The 19487-nt window shown below is 41.9% G+C and overlaps 1 protein-coding gene and 1 long non-coding RNA gene across 9 annotated transcripts in view; one reads left to right on the forward strand and one right to left on the reverse strand.

Annotated features, from left to right (window-relative positions):
- The window catches only part of LOC141726939 (uncharacterized), a 102248-nt gene extending 93404 nt beyond the window's left edge, over window positions 1–8844 (forward strand). For all 8 annotated transcript variants that reach the window (XM_074532048.1, XM_074532051.1, XM_074532049.1 and 5 more), the window contains 2 exons: window positions 836–6194; window positions 6523–8844. In XM_074532048.1, coding sequence (XP_074388149.1) covers window positions 836–988 — 153 coding nt within the window. In that variant the 3' untranslated portion in view covers window positions 989–6194; window positions 6523–8844. The remainder of the gene's footprint in view (window positions 1–835; window positions 6195–6522) is intronic.
- The window catches only part of LOC141726940 (uncharacterized), a 45744-nt gene extending 27014 nt beyond the window's left edge, over window positions 1–18730 (reverse strand). Inside the window, exon 1 of the long non-coding RNA XR_012577897.1 lies at window positions 18070–18730. This is a non-coding gene — a long non-coding RNA (uncharacterized LOC141726940). The remainder of the gene's footprint in view (window positions 1–18069) is intronic.
- Between the last annotated feature and the right edge of the window lie 757 nt (window positions 18731–19487).

Below are 19487 nucleotides of genomic sequence, written 5' to 3' on the forward strand. Positions count from 1 at the left end.
TACTTAGGAAGACAAACACCATTGCTCAGAATGCCCCCCCCTCCTTCCCCCATCTTTTAATTCCTATGAAGAAAATGAGCTCTATTACAGCCAAAACCAGCACAGGCTTTTGATCTGAAAAGATTTTTAATAAACTTCAATTCTGCAGTTCAGCCTCTCCCTGGTTGCTTTGGTCCTGGACTGCATATTTGACTCTGCAGGAATAAAACTGAAGATTTAAGAAAAGAGTAGTATGGGATTTTCCCCTTACAAAATAGAAGGTGATGTGATTAAGAAAAGAAATATCTTCAAATGTTTAATTTATAATTTAAAACCCAGCATGCTTCTAAAGAGTAATTTGTGGTACTCGGAATTATTCAACTGTTATAAAAGAGCTGATTTAGGTGACTCTGTCCACATGCTTAAGTAATTGCCTTACCCAAGGACTCTCTTAAAATTAACCTGACAAAAAATATAAAAGAAAAATTGCAATTCTGTTTTACTTTTAACATATGTTAAAGTCTTGATTTCGGGACCTTTTTCTCATAGGTGCCATGATACTGCTTGTTCTGTATTACCCGAATATTGATCATAATGACAGATCACTTTATGGCAATGATTTATTGGGTGACAGGTTATTACGAATGCCTAACTTCATACAATTACACAAACAAAAAAAGACTTTAAAAGAATGTTTTAATTTAAAAATTTTTAACACCCCTGATACCTCTATTCTGAAAATTGCTGAAACACGGTGTGTAAAAATTGAGGCATTCAAAATATCAGTAATTGGTTGGAAGTCATATCTTGTAATGCTAAGACAATTTGGGTTTTTTAATAATTTTATCTTTGGTAGGATAAAGATCACACTGAAGAGGATCAGAATTCAGAAACTGACAAGGAAGTAGGCAATAGAGATACAGAAAGGATTGGTGAAGTCCAGCTACAACAGAATGGGAACTATCAACCAAATGACGAAAACCATTCAATTAAAATGGAAGAGGTTTAAAGCAAAAAATGGACCACTGACTGAACTAAGGGATGAAATCTGAAACTTTTTATTTCCCAGAACAAGGAAGAAAATATCAACCTAATCAATCTGAACATGGGGATAGTACTAGTAGCTCTTCCAATTCTAGTGACAGTTTTGTCTATTTCTTGCTGTAAAGCAAGAGAGCACAGACCAGTAGTTATACCCTGAAAAGGCAGATGACATCAGAACTATTCATGTCTGAAAATCCATGGGTCTCCATGATGGCTGTACTTACTTGTAAAATGATGTATGTTAAGTTTTGCCATTTTCTGTTACAAATAAGTAGAAACTGAAAGATGTAAACCTGTACTATCAAAAAAAGCTGAATATATGCATTGAAGATTGTTTAAAGTTCTGATTGTTCATGAATTTTGTATTGACTTGCTTTTCAGGTTAAAAATCTACAAAACCTTCAATGTGTACTGTTTGATGTGCTTCTAAATGGTGCATAAATGTACACATTTTCTTCTGTTATAAATGAAAATTATTTTTAAACATAAACACAGTTTTATGGTTCTTATGTTAAATGCCCACTGACTAGATTGTTTTTCATTTGCTTACTTCTTGCAATTCTTGGATTTTATTTAAAACAATTTCTTACTGTTATGCTTAAAATAATTATTTCTTTTAAAGTACTTGAACAATGCATGATAATTTCTGTTCCAAAAAGGAACATGGCTATGTTATAGACAATAAGTTAGCTTACTGGGTTATTTTGGGGTTGTTTTGGTTTTTTGTTTATTTTTGTCCTTCCAGATGTAAGCACATTTATATGATATTATGATAACTTACAGCTTTGTTTTGAGTTGTACGGCAGTGTGTCTGTTCAGCTGCAAATAGTACTGGTGCCATTATGAAATATTTTTTTCTTACTTGTTTAAAAAACTATGGGACCACACGCAGAAGCTTTAGTGCCTTCTTAAAAAATAATGTGGTATTTTCAAGAAATGTTTGTGCTATTACTCATTTTCATCTAAATCTTACATTATTTCTATTGCTATTTGCCACCACAATACTGTAGACAAGAAAGCAAGTAATTTCTCAGAAGGATTTTTTGATTCACTTGTTAAAGTACTAAAACTCAATTTATTTTTTTTTTTAATTACTAGAAGAGATTTATAGGTGAAAGCAAAGATGCATTTTGGGTACCACCGCTGTACAAAAGCAGTAGCTGAATACAAAGCCTTTTCTGATCACCTGCATCAAAGACAGTCCTTTAGACATTTAATGTATATTTGGATTGCCTTAATTGTTACCTCTCCATCGTCATCTCTGATACCTGTTGGGTGATCAACAAGAAATCATATGCAAAGCTGAGGGGATAAATAATTTTGGAAAATGTTCTAATTTACACAGGAGTTATACAGTAGAGATTCTTTTTTAATTCTTGAAAGAAAAAGCATGTAAGAAGAGAATGACAAACCAAATATTTTTGTCAACTAAGTACTTGAGTACTTTGAGTATTGTGTCCAGTTCTGGGCCCCTCAGTTTAGGAAGGATGCTGAGACTCTTGAACACGTCCAGAGGAGGGCAATGAGGCTGGTGAAGGGCTTGGAACACAAGCCCTATGAAGAACGGCTAAGGGAGCTGGGGTTGTTTAGCCTGTCAAAAAAGGAGGCTCAGGGGAGACCTTATCACACTCTACAAGTACCTGAAAGGTGGCTGTAGTCAGGTGGAAGTCAGTCTCTTCTCCCAGGCAACCACTGACAGAACAAGAGGATACAGTCTTAAGCTGTGCCAAGGGAAGTTTAAGTTAGACATTAGAAAAAAATTCTTCACTGAAAGAGTGATTGCACACTGGAGTCATCTGCCCAGGGAGGTGGTGGAGTCACTATCCCTGGACATGTTTAAAAAAAAGACAGGACATGGCACTCACTGCCATGGTTTTGTTGATGAGGAGCTGTGGGGTTAGGTCATAGGTTGGACTTGATGATCTCAAAGGTCTTTTCCAACCTAGTGCATTCTATGATTCTGTAACATGGCTTGTACCCTCTGAATTAATTTAATCAGTTTCATCATTGTGAGATTTCTTAAGAGTCATACCTTTAAAATTTATACCTAAAATCAAGTAGATTATTTTTACAACTTTATACAATCAAATTACTTGCCTTACTTCATGGGAAGTTATTTCCTTCAATTAAAACAAAATAATACCATATTGACTATTTGCTTTCAGTTTGTTCTCATTTTCCTTTGCATAAGTAATTCTTATCACAAAAATGAAAAAGAAAAGCATATTACAGGGAATGTAAAATAACCCAGTTTGATTGTAAGATGGTAATCACTTTTTTAATAGGACTTTATGTTCTTGAGACTGTGTACATTTAAGACTATAGAAAATGCTTTACCATGTAAAGTATAGATACTCATTTTTGTGATGTTTAAGCCACATGCTGTTGATTGGTAAGCAGCTTATTTTGATCAAAGAATGACAAATTTGTATGCTTATAGAAAGACTGTGAAGGACTGTGTCTTACAACAACTGTCTTATTTATGACGTGTAAGTAGCATAGAGAAAAGAAATTCTTTGCATACTTGTCCTTGCTACCATTTCACTAATAAAATTAAATATTTTAGAGGGAAGTTTGCTTTTACATGCTTTCAGTTGATCTGATGCTGGCTGGATGCTTCCCCTCCACAGCTGGACAGGGGAGAGAAAATATAATGAAGGGTTCATGGGTTGACATAAGGACTAGGAGAGATCACTCATCAAAACCATCATGGGGAAAACAGCCTCAAATTAGAGATGTTGAATCTATTGCTTACAAAATCAGAGAAGGATAATGAGAAGTAAAAGAAAACCTTAAAAAGACCTTCCCTCCACCTCTCTCTCCTTCCAGTTCTACCTCCTACCACAATGGTGCAGAGAGATAGGGAATGGGGGTTATGGTCAGTCCATCACACATTGTTTCTCCCACTGATCAGGGAGAAGAGTCCTTCCCCTGCTCCAGCGTGGAGTCCTTCCAGTGGGAGACAGTTCATTAATTTCTCCAACCTAAGTCCATCTCACAAGCAACAGATCTCTGTGAACCGCTGCAATGTGAGTCCATTCCATGGGCAGCGATCCTCCCCATACTGCTGCAATGTCGGTCACTTTCCCACGAGGTGCAGTCCTTCAAGAACAGGCTGCTCAGGCATGGGGTCCTCTCTCCACAGGCCTCCTGCAAGGTCACAGCCTCTTCCCAGGCATCCACCTGTTCCAGTGTGGGTATCCTCCACAGGCTGCAGGTAGATCTAGGCATCCCCATGGATCTCCATGGGCTGCAGGGGAACAGCCTGCTTCACCATGGTCTTCACCACAGGCTGCAGAGTCTCAGCTTTGGTGCCTGGAGCACCTCCTCCCTGTCCTTGTTCACTGACCTTGGTGTCTGCAGTTTTTCCTTTCACATATTCTCACCCTACTCTTCTCTAGCCACAATTACAACTGCACCACAATGTTTTGGTTTTTTTCTTCTTTTTAAATATGTTATCACGGAAGCGTTACTGCCATTTCTAATTGGCCCAGCCTCGGCCAGCGTCACATCTGTCTTCGGAGCTACCAAGGATTGCCTCTGTTGGACATGGAGGAAGCTTCTGGCAACCTGTCACAGAAACCACCCGTCGTCCTCACACTTGGCCACTACATTCAGGTAGCTTCTTTGATTTGAAATGGGCATACAAATTAAAATAATATCTTTGAAAAGCTAAGTTTCTTCTTTGGGAGAAATTAGAATTCTTGCAGTGTATCACATTTCAGCTGAGATTAGTCGGATTTCCTGAGTTTTGTTATCCTGAAATGGCATAGCTCTATTATATAGCAGTTACAGAATATGCAAAGGATTGTGTACAGTTAGCAAAGAAACATGCCTTTGAAAATTATTAGTTAAGGATGGAAGCTTTACTAGCTAATGCATGACATGTGTAAGTCAATATGTAGCACATTGTTATATGTGAATTAATGGTTCACTTACAAAAAGTTTTGGGTTTTTTTTATAAAAAAGGCAAACTAACAAAAACAAATCCATCAAGCACATAAATTCCCACCCCACCCCAGGTCATATTTTCTTACAAATTCTATATTTTTGATTTTGTTTTGTAAATACTATGTACCTCTGTGATGTAGTTAAGTTATATCTATTCCTATTAGGTGATTTTTGGTTCCCCTTTTCCTAAAAAGCCACCACTAGAGGGCTATTCTGTAAAATGCCTGCCTCTGCAGAAGGTAGCTAATTTTTAAACCAGTAGCATAGCACAGTAATGAAGTTCCTGCTTGCTCCACCAGGATTGTGTGCTGTCCCAGTGCAGCTAGTCTGAAGTTGCCCCCTTAAACTCGACCAAACTAGAAACAAAACCAGGTCCCCGGATAAGGCGGGGATAGGCTGGATTCAAACAGAGACCTCAGCCAACCCTGTTCAAGCCTAGATGCAGATACACCACTGGCCAGAGATCTGGGCAGTGAGAAATCTCAACCAATCAGCTATCTGAACCTGGGAAATTCAAACCCCCTATAAGAAAGACAGACATAATAACCTCTGGGCTGTTTGTTGAGGACCCTCAGTGAGTCCGTGTCGTCTCTGTCTCCAACCAACAACCCCCCAGTGTAATATCTGGTGATTCCCGACGTGAAGACAGCAGCCATTCTGTGAGTAGAACGGGGGGAGAAAGACAAAGTGTGCGTAAAGAGCGGCAAACCAGCAAAGCAGTGAAAAAAATCAAAGCGAGCGTGGAGAGCCGCCAAACCAGCAGCAAAAAGCTGCAACAGTGCAGCATGGAGAGCTGTTTGCAGTGGAAAGCTGCCCAAATCTGGGTTCCTTTGTAAATACCCCTTGTAAATAGAAGAAAAACCACACTGGAAGCATGGCAAGATGGATTTCAGCCGAGAAAAACCCAGTAGTTAAGGTATGAACCTTTTTACTTCAACAGGAGATAAAGTATAAGCAACAGACTCTAGAAGCGGCTATGGACATTATAAAACCCCAGAGGCTTGTAAAACAGGCTTTAGATGCCACCATGGATGCTATGAACATTATAGAGCCCTGGAATCTAGTCTCAAACAGGCATGGTTGAAAGCCGAGCAGGATGCAGGGACGACAGTAAAGATGCCATGAGCAACGACCTGCTGGAACACCCAGCAAGCACAGAAAGTGGGGAAGAGCCACCGGGGGAGCAGATGCCATTTCAGGCACACAGGCAAAGAAGACAGGTGAGAAACCAAGGGGGAGGGCAGCCGTTATGTGAAAAATGACAATATTGGCTTTCGCATTCATGTACTAGCTTTTGCATGGTGTTTATTAATCACAAGTATTTTTGATATAGTACAATTTATACTTACATTTTAACTGCTTTTGTGTATAGTATAATCTGTTAGTTTATGTATGCACCATATCGTTTATATAAATAGTAGTGTGATAATACTATATTTTAGACTTTAGCAAAATGTTAAAATCGAGACTATGTAATGTTAAAAATGTTTTTATATAACAAACTCAAAGAATGGTGTAAAACAATTATGCTGTTTCTCACATCCACAGACCGGCCTCTGCAAGAGATAAGATAATGGTGAGAGAAACCAGAGCCCTAGAGAGGATTTATTATCTACTTGTTATCAGGGAATGTGAAACAAGGAATTAAGAAAATTAAGAGGAAAGGAATTGCCTGTAATTTCGACTACAGAAATCCTGATTCCGAGGTAATACTGCTTTTGACCCATGTCTGACTGCCTGTAGGAATCTTGGCTATATTGTTTTGTGGAGAAAAGAAGAAACCCCACAACTTTGTAAAAGTTGTAAAGGTTGGTATGTTTATTACAGCGCTGGATGCATGCGGAGATTGCTCTACTCAAAAAAGGCATGCGCACCTCTGAGGACTTCACATCTCCTTTTATCTCCCCTTCCAAATACATATGCATACAGTTTCACAATAGGTTCATACATATTCATTCTACGTGACATTTATCGCCAGTTCCTCTTTATGAAAAGAATTTCTAGATCAGGGCAGATCGGCCTTGTGGCCCTTTCTGGTTTTTTTTTTCTGTCTCCTCACTATCTCTGCCCTGCAGTTTTTCCCTTCAGCTTTGGCCTTACAGACTTTTTACCTCTCCTAGACACTTCACCTAATTCAAAATGGATTTTTACTCTGTCTCATTCCCCCCTTTCCTAGGAAATAAGTAAATTCTTTTACTTAATGCAAACCCTTACGACAATAAGTGTCTCTTAGTGCTTTACCATGTACGTTTGATAAAGAGGTTAATACAGCTATTCGTTGTAGTATTCTCCAATTCCAAATTAGCAATATAATAGATAATCCTAAGCTTATCCCAACTAATATTAACAAAACTACAATGGGATGACACAACTTAGTAAAGATTCCATTTGCAGTTGGTGACCACCCAAAGATCACATCTCACCAGTGATGATCTGCATTTTGTTCTATTCTTTTCAGAATTCTAGTTATTTCTTTTTGTATCACACTGGACAGTTCTCTCTGCTTCCTTGAGTTTTTCTTCAAGATCTTTAGTAGGTCTTGGTGCTTAATTAATTGTTTTACTAATGTAAGGTTCATCCCAACAGGGGTAGGTGATAGTCTGTAATACATTGTGTAATTGGTTTTAATCAGCTGGTGGGATGTCACTGGTGCCGAGTGTGAAAATCACACCCAATAATCTTAACAAAATTACAAATACAGAAATTCAAATGATTTCTGCTAGTCGGAATAACATCATCGCTATCAATTTTTACAGCAGCACAGGCAGTTCTCAGGCATACACACCCTTTTCCAGTATATACGAGCACAGTTTTCTGGTCAGTGACTGGATGAATTTCAAAGTGGCAAATACTCTGTTCAGTGTCTAAACACACATCCTGGGCATTAATAGTATTGCTTTCACAAATGAATCCCATCTGTTCTCTACTAATGCAGGATTCTAAGTTTACTGTCTGCCACTTTTCATTCACCTTTCGTGCCCACACTCTGTGTTCTGAAGGGTAGAGTATTGTTTTTTCATGGTTTAATCCTAGGGCAATGATGGGATGGATAACATAAACAGTGGCATTACGTATGGTAAGCACAAAGGCAGTGGCCACATTAGAAACAGGATCATAGGTGAAATTCACCATAGTCCACCAGGATTGAAACTTCCTTTCAAAATCAATGGCATTATCCCAAACAATTTTCCAAATTTCAGCTGGAAAATTACTTTCACCCCTTTTCTATATGATCAGAGCTGCTGTTGCTTGCATCCATAATTGTGCTTGTATACAACTGAAAGCTAAAGACACATTATCTTGAACTGTACTAAGTGCTTTTACTATCAATTTGTGGTTTTGGTCTCCGGCCTTTTCATGCTTCTTTACTTTGGCAGTACTTTTGAAATCTGCCACTGGCTAGTTCCTAATGCCAATAGAGATGACTGTAAAGGCTGCTTCAATTTTGTTAGGCTACCTGCTGCAGTGGCCAGTTTATTCATCAGTATTTCTGAATCAATTCCATTTAAAACTCCTAATCCTGTCTCTAATATGCCAGTTAGATCCTTTCTTATTCTGCTCCTGAGATATGCCTTTCTTTGTAACCACGTTGTCTGTTGGGATTTTAGCTGACTAGAGATTGGAAAAGTACAAGGCCGTGTCTAATTCCAAGTCCTGCACCTGCAAGATAACGTGTCCTTGGGCCTAGCTGTAGTATGATAACAAATAGTGAAAGAGACATGAGAAAAGAGAGATGTAACCCCTAAGGAATGGGGAAGAGCTGATGTTGTGGTGTGGCCAATGGACGGTGTAAATTACAGAATATTCATGAGCTTATTACTTGCTGTATAAGTGTCTGATGCTCTCTTCAATAAACGGAACTTGCTGATGTCTCATACTGAACCCTGAGTTTTCCCTGCACCAAACAAATGGCTCATCCCCGACAAATGGATCATTTCTGCAACAGTTTTCCAGCCCTCAAAGGATGTTTTTAGGAAGGAGGAGCAGGCTGGTTGGATTTTTGAGATGTTAATTTGCATTATCAACTCCACGCGTTAGAGAGACCATTCTGGATTGAATAATAGTTGTTGTTCGCCCACATTCTTTACTACGTAGGGGCCTATTTCATATACTTTAGGTTCAAGTTTGGGTAGAGTCTCAACTAGTATGAGTGGTATAAGGCCCTGCTGTTGTAAAAAGTGCAGTGTCTACTTTGAATTTAAATGAAAGTCTGATAGCAACTCGAGCTCAAAGGCAGGTCACTTCTACAGGCTGTATCAAGGTGAAATTACACCAACAGTCTGATTCATTTAGGCTATCACAAACTTCTTGGTGTTCATATGCACCAGGGGAGGTTGAGACACTAATTACATCTGGTCTCTCATAAGCCGTCCTATTGATGACCTGGCACTCTACTTTGATTTCTTCTCCTCTGATTCCTTGAAGTGTCCACAGTTCCCGTTCCTGCCATTCCTGCTCCTCATATACCTGATTCTCATGGATTACTACAGTAGATACGTTTAAATCTTTTATCTCAGAAGGTTCTCCCATGGATCCAGTATACTGATTAAAAGCCTGGGACCAAGGCCATTCAGCATTGCTTTGGATAGAGGTACTCTTTAGTTGTAAAACTTCAGTTATTATTACATGCAAAACAATTCTGTAAACTAAAGTATGAACCACCCCCAATGGCAATATAATCATTTTGCCCGAGTAAGTTTTAGTCTCAGTTCATTGTCTTCTGGTGTCACTCTCCAAGGGACTTCTAGGGCTTTGTTCACTCGAGAGTGATGGATCCAGGCATTCTGCTCCTTGATTTTGATTGCAGTGAAGGTGGTGAGAAGTACTTGCAGTGGTCTCTCCCACTGTGGTTCTGAAGTCTTCTCCGTAAAAGACTTAACATATACATCATCCCCAGGCTATCTAACTCCCTGCTCCGAATTCCAGCCGCATGTTTCTCAATTTCTCTGAGCTGTTTGCTTAAAGCCACCATGTAGGTGGCCACTGTTATCACCCTAATGTGAGTGGACATTCCCTTTGTATTCCATATGGTCTTCTATAAGGCATTCCAAAAGGGTTCAGCATTCCGTTGGCTCAAGGTTTAGTTTGAATTCGCAATAGTGCTAGCGGAAGAGCTTGGGGCTAGGGTAGATTAACTTCTTGCCCCCATCTTGCAAACTGCTGCTTAATCAAATGATTCATTTTCTCTACCTGGCTGTTTGATTGGGGAGGTATGGAGTGTGAAGTTCCTAATCTATGCCCAGGTGGCTACTGATCTGTTGCACTGTTCTGGAAATGAAATATGATTCTCTATCTAAGGATATTGTGGCTGGAACTCTGAAGCGTGGTATTATTTCTTGTAATAATACTCTGGTCACCTCTTGAGCTTTGACAGTTCTGGTGGGGAATGTTTCTGGCCACCCTGAAAATGTATCTATTAATACCAGTAAATACTGATACCCCCCTTTCCTTGGGAGTTCTGAAAAGTTAATTTGCCACTGCTGTGCAGGCCCATGGCCTCTCCCAGTCTGACAGAGTTTCGGCTGGGGGGTATTTTTGGGGTTAGTCTGGAGGCAAGGATCACATTGTCAGCTTACCTGAGTGATAGTGGCATGTAAATTCCTGACAACGATTCTTTCAATCAGATATATGTTCTAGAAAGCCTGTGGAAATTACTACTTCAAAGTCAACACTTCCTTTCAATGCACTCTGTATCACTCGCAGCCTTGGTCATTTTGAGAAAGGAGCCACACTCTATAAAAAGCTTTTAAGTAGTTAGGCCCTAGTGTGTTTTCTAGTGCTCTTCTTTCACTAGTAACCACGAAAATGGGAAGGGATTACTAGCTCTCTTTCAATGGTAGCCCACCCCTTGCAGTTGTACGTCTCTTTTGATTAGTATTACTGTATTATGGCTTACCTTCGAGGAAAATGTGTACCTCACCCTTTGCTGCTTTCTTTGCCTCTCAATCCGCCAGCTCATTTCTTTCCTCGAATTTTAAGCTCACTCTCTGGTGTGCCTTAATATGCTTTTTCAGGTAGCTGAACTGCTTCCAGCAGCCGGATTGTCTCTTCTTCCCTTGTGAGGTCAGCAGTCCCCTCTCCTTCCAGATGGCTCCATGTGCATGCACGATTCTGAATGCCTTTTGCTGTTTCTAAGGCATGGATCAATGCATTTATCTCAGCTTTATGTGCAGAGGTACCTGTTGGTAAGGGTCCAGACTCTATTACCTCTCTGCAGGTAGTCACTGTGAACTTTGCAATGTCGCTTTCCACTGGCAATGTAGCTGCTCCCGTCAGTGAACCAGGTCTTTGCATCATCTAAAGGAGTGTCCTTTAAGTCTGGGCAGCTGGAGTAGGTAGCTTCAATGGTGTCCAGGCAATCATGGTGTACTGCTTCTCCTTGATTCCATTGAGAAAAGAAGCTGGGTTGACAATATTAGTCACCACTATCTCTACATCATCTTGCTCTACCATGATGGCCTGGTATTTCAGAAACCTCTCTGGTGAAAAGCCAGTGGCCACCCTTTACTTCCAGTACTGCGGACACTGTGTGGGACACTAGCACAGTCATTTTTGTCCCAGGGTAAACTTGTGTGCCTCTTGAATATTCAGCACAACTGCTGCTACACCTCTGAGGCAACCTGGCCATCTTTCGGCTGTTGCATCTAGTTGCTTAGAGAAGTAAGCAACTGCCCTCCGGTATGGACCTAAGTCTTGAGCCAATATTCCCAGGGCAATTCCTTGCATGGAAAAATAGAAAGAATGGTTTACTTACATCTGGAAGTCTCGAAGTTGGAGCTGACATGAGGGCACTCTCTAGTAGGTGAAAGGCCTGTGTGGCGTCGTTTGTCCACTGGTGATCTCAGTTCCCATTGGCAATAAGAGCATAGAGGGGTCTGACGAGCAGTCCATAATTATAAACCCACAGCTGGCACTACCTTGCCATGCCTAAGAAGGTTTGGAGTTCTTTTGTCTGGGGTTTTGGGGTTTGGCATATGACTTCCCTGCCCTAAAGTCTGCTGCTCAGCATTCACTTCTTACCCCAGGTAGATTACCTTCTGTTTCACTACCTGTGCCTTTTTCTTTGAGACTCTGCATCCTTGTAGTCCTAGGAAATTCAAAGGCTTACCGTCCCGGCTTCCCTTGTCTGAGTAGCTACTAGAAGATCATCCACATACTGCAACAGCCTCCTTTCCTCTTGTGGAGCTTCCCGGGACTCTGGATCTTTGCAAGCTGTTCTCCAGTCGAAGTGGGGAATTTTGAAGCCTTCAGGCACATGGACTATGTGAGCTTGAGTTTGAATGCAAAAATTTTCTGGCTGGCTTTGTGGATAGGGAGGCAAAAGAAGGCATCTCTTAGGCCTAAAACAGTGAACCAGATTAGCTCAGGTGTTAAACAAGTTAGTAAAGTATATAGTTTTGCTACCACACGGTATAAATTCTGTGTTGTCTTATTGACAGCCCTCAAACCAGTACTATCAATTATTGGGCTGATTCCTTCCCTATCTTCCTTTTGAGGGTACTACTCAGTTCTCACTGGTTGTGTTCTTTCATTAAGCTTGATTACCATGGGGGGGCATTTTTCACTCTCCCTGGTACAGCAGAGGCCCATATCCTTGAAAACACTTATTTACTTATTCTAATATCTCCTTACTAATGTCTTTCTTAATTTCAGTGTATGTTAATATTAAGCCTAAAATGTTCATTTGCCTCCAGAGTAACCTTTCTCATTTGAGAATGTTTAGCGAATTGAGCGAATTGTACAAAAGCTTCGAAGTACACATAGTACACATGTTACTTTAAAGGTTTGCAAAAGTATGCCTTCTCAGACTGGCCAGTTGTTCAGTTGTTCCCCACACTACAACATAAACATTCTCCACAGGTACTAAAGCTTTATTTAAACCTGAATATATGGCCCTTGTGCCGACAAAAATTCTTCCCTTTTGGGGAGGTCATCTTTATCCTTCCTCCCTTACCTTAGGAGGAGCCTTTAACAAATCATATGTACTCATTTTGCGAACTGTAATCGCTTTGCGTTTCAGCTTCATAATCTTTGCTTGACTTCATACGTTGCTATCTTATGCTGCATGCTGAACAACACATTTTGATTTGGTTTCTCTTTGCCTTGTTTTCTTTTTCAAGGGCCAAGACCAGAGGGCGGTCTGATCTCACAATCTCTTTGCCATTCTGGGTGGTTTCTTAAAACAAAAAGACATATCAGCATACAAAAACCCCATCCCATTTATCTTCCTATTTTAAAACAGTACTAACTGCAATGAAGTATTATAAATCTTTTTATTTTCTGAGCTGCTCTTACTGGCAACCTTCTCCCAGTGAGCCCCTCCTAAAAGGGGCTAATTTAGGAACCTCTTTGCTCTGGTCAGTTCTCATTATCTCTTTCTCCTTGCCCTATCTCGCTTCCACCCAAACTTCTCTTTACAAAGCTTCAGAGTAGTTTCTCAGTCTTCCTCCTACACACACACAGCTCCAGGTAGCAGGTATCAGATGTGATTCCCACACACGAGCCTTAAGATCTTAGGTTCTGAATCAGCTTGATCAGAAACCTTTGATTTACACTCGGGGCATGTGCCCTGACGCTTATTAGAAGAGCAATACCAGCGTTTCTCACAAACTCTGCACTGCAATAATACTTAATGCAGCGTGCCAACCTCTTGATGCACCAAAGGCTCTGAGGAATTGCCCGCAAAGGCAGGCTATTCCGTTTATTACAGAGAACTCTAAATCCCTACAGCAGGCCGTTCCCAGTCCAGACCTACTATCGTACCAGCTGAAGTCTCATAAACTCATTCATCTCTTCTATCTAAACTCTGTTTTACAAAATATCAGTCTTTTCTAGTTCTCTTCTTGCACAATCTAATTAAGCACTGTGTCTACTTACACTTGTTTTACTGCCTTGCAAAAAGGCTGTGCTTGTCCCAGCCGAAACTCTGATATGCCCACAGACACATGTAGAAACAAAGGGAGAAGACCCATCCTTTGATCAGCATCAAACTCCGATTTATTGATCCAACATGCACACTTTATAACCGTGTTAATTAAGTTCATACATATTGCAAAACCCGAGCTCATCATTGGCTACAGAATACACACCAACCCCTCCTTTTGTTTTCAATACCTGTGGTTTGTTATTGAGACCAAGACTTGTTTTTCTCATCCTGTTATGAACGGTTCTCAAGGCCTCCATGTTTGTCACTCTGCTTTCCCATAACTATCCAAGGACAAGGTATTTACTTGTTATTAAAAAACAAGCCTGAGAACTCTGCTGTTTACAGAAACGTGCCTGAGAATTTTGTTGTTTACAGGAACAGGCTTGAGAATTTGCTGCTCACAGCTGCCTTTTACTTTTCCATCAGCTGTATATTTTCATGGCCTTTTTTTTCCTTCAAGCCATGTCTGAGCAAAATTCTCCAACGGACACACACGCACCCCCCCCCCCCTTATCTCAAATTCACTAGAGCCAAGGCTTGAATTGCTGTGGGGGGGAGAATTCTTGGAATTCCTTTAATTCGCTTTATCGTAGTTAAGCATAAATCACCATACTATAGTTCTTCTGTGTAAAATGCTACTCTTGTTGCAAACAAAATCTTAAAATCTCCCCAAACACCACTATACAATCGGAGAATCAAATTATCACAATGCATTGGAAGAAAATCACCACACAAAATCACTGGGAAAGGGCATATCTCTCAAAGTACCCACTCTTCTCGACACAACACAACACAGCATACCATAATTCAGCATTTACTTACATCAGTTTTTCCTGGACACAATCAAAATAACAGCACACAGTTTAGAGATCAAATCCAAACATCCAGGGCAAAGGAACTCTCTGAGCTCATACATACGGTTAAAATGTACCAAATCTACGCAAATCACTACATTTAAACACAATAAATACCATCACTGACGTTCCTCCACTCGCTTGTCCGAGGGGCACTTCTCTCCCTGCCCCCACGGTCTGCTGCAGCTGTCACCTCAGGCCTCACTCGGCTGCTTCAAACACGGGTAGTACTCACCCCCCCCCCCCCGCACTGTATAGCACTGTAGATCTACTCTGTTTTATACACCATACACTTATACAATTGTACAATTAGAAACACAGTGCACTGACCACACAATGCATTAACCATACAGCGACACAGTGTTTGACACACACACGCATATAGAGATTCATTCGACCCACTCCCAGGGTCGCTAGCGGTCTGCCCTATAAGAGCAATGAACCCCCGTCTCTACTCCAGCTGCTCCACCAGCTACACCCAGATGTCTCTGGGTGATTTACTCCCTAGCTCTCTTTTTCCCCCCATGGGGGCCCCTCAGTACATACCATATCTTCCTCCGCAGCCAGCAGGTCCTTGTCTGTCCTCGCAGGAGGCAAGTCGAGACAAGCGGAGCCCCACCAGGAAAAAAAATTCCTAGGGTGCACATTGGAGGTCCGTCTATCCCCCCTGCCCCTGCAGGGACAGAGAACTCCCTGCCTGGCTTGCCATAATGTTTTGCGGAGAGAAAAAGAAACCCCACAACTTTGTAAAAGTTGCAAAGTTTGGTATGTTTATTACAGCACTGGACGCATTCAAAATGGATTTTTACTCTGTCTCATTATTGAGGGTTGGGACAGTTAAAAATTGGTGCAGAGTCTGCAAAAGGCGAGATGAGGAGAATCTGAAACCCCAAAATACCCTTGAGGCATGAATGGATAGGCTGATAGGAGTGTTAAGCTGCTGAGCTGAAAACGCTGCCTGAGAGATCTGAGGAAACTGATTAGGTCTGCTTGATAACAGGGCAAAAAATAAAAAACTTGTACTAGGGCCTTTGAAGTTTGTTTATGTGTTGTTATACAGCTGGGGTTTTAGAAGTATTTGGGTGACGAAAGAAAGATTTTAAGTTTGGGAAATCTTAGAGGGGTTTAGTGTCATAGTTTACACAGAGACAATAGAAAGCAACACACTCCATTTTCAGAAGGCTTTAAACTCTAATTTTTATTATAGCATGCATGCTTTTTAAACATTCTTACAAAATTCATAAGTTTGCACTTATTGGTCACGAGAGACAAGCTTATTGGAATAGGCAGTTGCAGGTTTCTCTTATTTATCCTTCTTTCTTTTTTGGTTTCTATGTCAATGATCTTGGTAGAAAATTCTTTCAGAGGTAAACATGGATCCTCTTATCAAACTTCTCTCTGGCTCACAGAAATTGCTGTAAAACCTCTTCCTCAGTTTAGGACTATTTTTGGGAGGTAGGTCACTGTGTAACTAATAAGCACCTGTAAAGGAATATTAATACCTAACTCAACAAAAAGGGTACGTCATTATTGTGTAAATGTGTGTGAGATGTATGTGTGCGTCTCTCCTCTCTTGTGTGACTGACAAGTGTAGCTGCTGAGTGAATGAGATATACTATTAGTAAGAGGTGAGTGGGGGGTTTGGATCTGCAGCTCTGTGTTCAGGTGACTGGAACGGCCAGAGAAAGGCGATGCACTTGTCATTTTACAATAAAGATTTTGTGCTGCTTGTGTCAATGTAATTTTGTGTTTGAGTTGTGGACCCGAGTGTGAGCCTTGGGTCTTGTGTGAGTGCAAAAACTGTCATAAGAGGTAGTATTGCTCTGCTACTCACAGGAGTGCATAATGCTGGGAGTGTGGATGAGCAGAAGTAAGAATCAGATATCGGGCACTGAATTTCTGTAGGACACAAGGCAGTAGACAGCCCGAGGATAGGAAAAGCCTGGAGGCAAGCAGAAGCTGAGTCACAACAGGCAGAAATAATTTGTGTGTGGAAGATGGTATATGGTTTCCAGAATTTGGACTGTATCTGAGGAGAATTGGGAAAATACCTGTGAAGAGTGCAGAGTTAGATTCACATGGAAGCTAAGAAAAAGAGACAAAAGGGGTTGTGTGAGAGGTGTTGGGATAAACTGGTAAAAGTGGGACAGAAAGTAAGCAAGGAGAAAGGAGAAAGGGAAGCAAGAAAGTATCAATGAATATACCTCCCAACAGCCCCCTGGGAATAAAATTGGCACAGTAGGAACATAACCCTGGCATGAAGAATAAAAATAAGATCAAAATGATACATTATTGCATGATAGAATGGACCAAAGAGGAGATAAGATCAGGCCATTTATTCTGGCCTATACATGGTTCCTTTGAGAAGGGGATGTGCCAAGCTTTGAATACTTATGTGAATGCCAAAGAAGCAGCCAGCAAAGAAAAGAAAGATTATGCTGCTTGCTGGGGTAGGGGAGCCTCTCTGGGGGAAGTGAATGTGTTTAAATTAGAAGAAAAAAACTGGGACCCCTTAGATTATCTGCCCCCTCCATATCTGCCAGCACCTAATGCCCCCTCTCCACACCCTGATGGACCTAGCCAGAACACCAGAGGAAGAACGGTCCAACTAGAGGAATTGAAAAATGAGGACCAAGCAGTATCATTATATCCCCTCCAGGAAGTGCCATTGGGAAGGGCAAACGGGGGAATCGGGTTTGTGAGTGCGCCACTTCATTCCTCCAAAATAAGAGCATTTAAAAAGGACTTAAAAGGTCTCCTAGACGATCCAATTGGACTAAGCGAACAAGTGGAGCAATTTTTGGGACCTAATGTTTATACTTGGACGAAATGCTGTCCATACTAAACCTTTTGTTTACACTCGAAGAAAGACAGATGATCCGAGCAGCAGGGATACAAATATGGGAAAAGGAACATGCAAACGTGTGGTGTTAGATTTTAGTTAAATGGTATGCTCTGTCTCACCCCTCGAAAATGCACGGTTTATTCCAAGCCGGTGGTCCTCCCCTGAAGTATCATGTATCTGTAATCTCATTGGCCCAAGTCTTATTCCACACCCACCTTGAATCTCCTTGCTAAACTGTGCGAAGGAGACCAGGGTTGCTCATGGAATACCGCTTCAGCATCGCCTTCGGCACGGCAGGGCAGCCTCGCCGAGCCGCAGCTGCGGCCCCGCCACCACCGCGCAGAGGCCCCTCCAGACACCGCGCCGCCATCCCACCACCACCAGCCCGCGCACCTCGGCCCCGGCCCGCCGCGCGCACACACCCCAGCACCCAGAGAAGCCGCGCACAGTGCACCCGGCCCGCCACTCACAGTGCCGTCGCCGTGGCGGCGGGGCCGAGCCCGCCGTCCCCTGCCCGGCGGCAGTGAAGGGGCGTCCCACAGAGCAGGCGGGCCGTGCGGATCGCCGAGCCTGAGCAGCCGATGCCCTGGACCACAGCAGTGGCGAAAGAAGGAACCAAAGCCCACCAGTTTGCGCGGGAGAGCCACCAGACGAGCAAGAAGCGGTTTTCAGCTTTGCCCGAGCCCCGCACCCCCCAAAACTGCTTTCGTCAGTTCTGTGACCTCCTTCTTCAGTCTTACTCTCTCCCCCCCTCGCTGCTCCTTCTCCCTAACTCCATCCCTAACCCGCCTTCCCCTAAACAAACCCCCGAGAGTCCACTCTGTCCTGCTAAGCCTGGCACAGCAGCCACACGGCTAGGGTTCAACATGGCTACCGCAATGTGTGCTGTGCCCGCATGGCCTAGAGATCCAACATAGCCGGGACCACGTGTCCGCCAAAATTGCTCCAGCCACATGGCATGGCACCATCTTCTACTTCTCCTTCCCAAAATATTTTTCCTCCCGCTTTTTCTCCCCCATGCTCCACCCCTTCTCTGTCTCATAAACCAACCCCCCCTCCAACGCCTAGCTTCCACCTTCCACCTTCCAAATCCCACAAGGTGGGAGCTGGAATTGAAGAAGCTAAGAAACTAAAACCCAAAGCTAAAGTAATTTTCTAATACCAGTTTTAACAGCCTTGTATATTTAGTTGAATTGAAAATTCTACTTTATGATCTCCTTCCCCTGTTATTCCAAGAGCAGGATAATATCCTTCTCTGTAATCCATACCCCTTTTTTCCTTATTTTGGGTAGTTCACTGTAATATATGTTACGAAATAATTCATGCTTAAAGAGAGAATGTATTTTATAAGATTGTAAAATCCAAACGAGTCTGACCACAAGCAGCCCAGAGGGAGATGTCTACTTCAGAATGTCGAAATTCCTGAAGGCAGCAGGAGAACAATACCCCCATTTACCCATGAATAGATGTGGCCAGTGCCAGCACCTGCCACTACTCAGGAAACAGCGGTTGTCTAGCCCTGCACAGTGAAAGAAACTTTTATGCATATGCAGGGTTACAAAAGAAATAGGGGCACCTCTGCCTCAGGCATAAAAAACTGTATAAAATAGCCTCGCTGGAAAGGGCATTTGTGAACAGAGGGAGATCTGATGCAATAGAGGTCAGATCTAGGTTCACCCAGCGCCGATCCCGGGCTCGATGCTGTCTCTTTGGCTGTGGGTTTTTGAGGACTGTATTTTGGTCTCAGAAAAATAAAATCTTTCGCATTTTGATAATTTAGCTTTTCAATTGATCATTTATAACATTCACTGAGAGCAAGCATCTCGAAGGGGCAGTGTACCCTGGCTCCCCGTAACCTCCCCAATTCCCAATCCCTATCCATTCGTTC

Source organism: Zonotrichia albicollis, chromosome W, assembly GCF_047830755.1.
Source record: "Zonotrichia albicollis isolate bZonAlb1 chromosome W, bZonAlb1.hap1, whole genome shotgun sequence".
Classification (NCBI taxonomy): domain Eukaryota; kingdom Metazoa; phylum Chordata; class Aves; order Passeriformes; family Passerellidae; genus Zonotrichia; species Zonotrichia albicollis.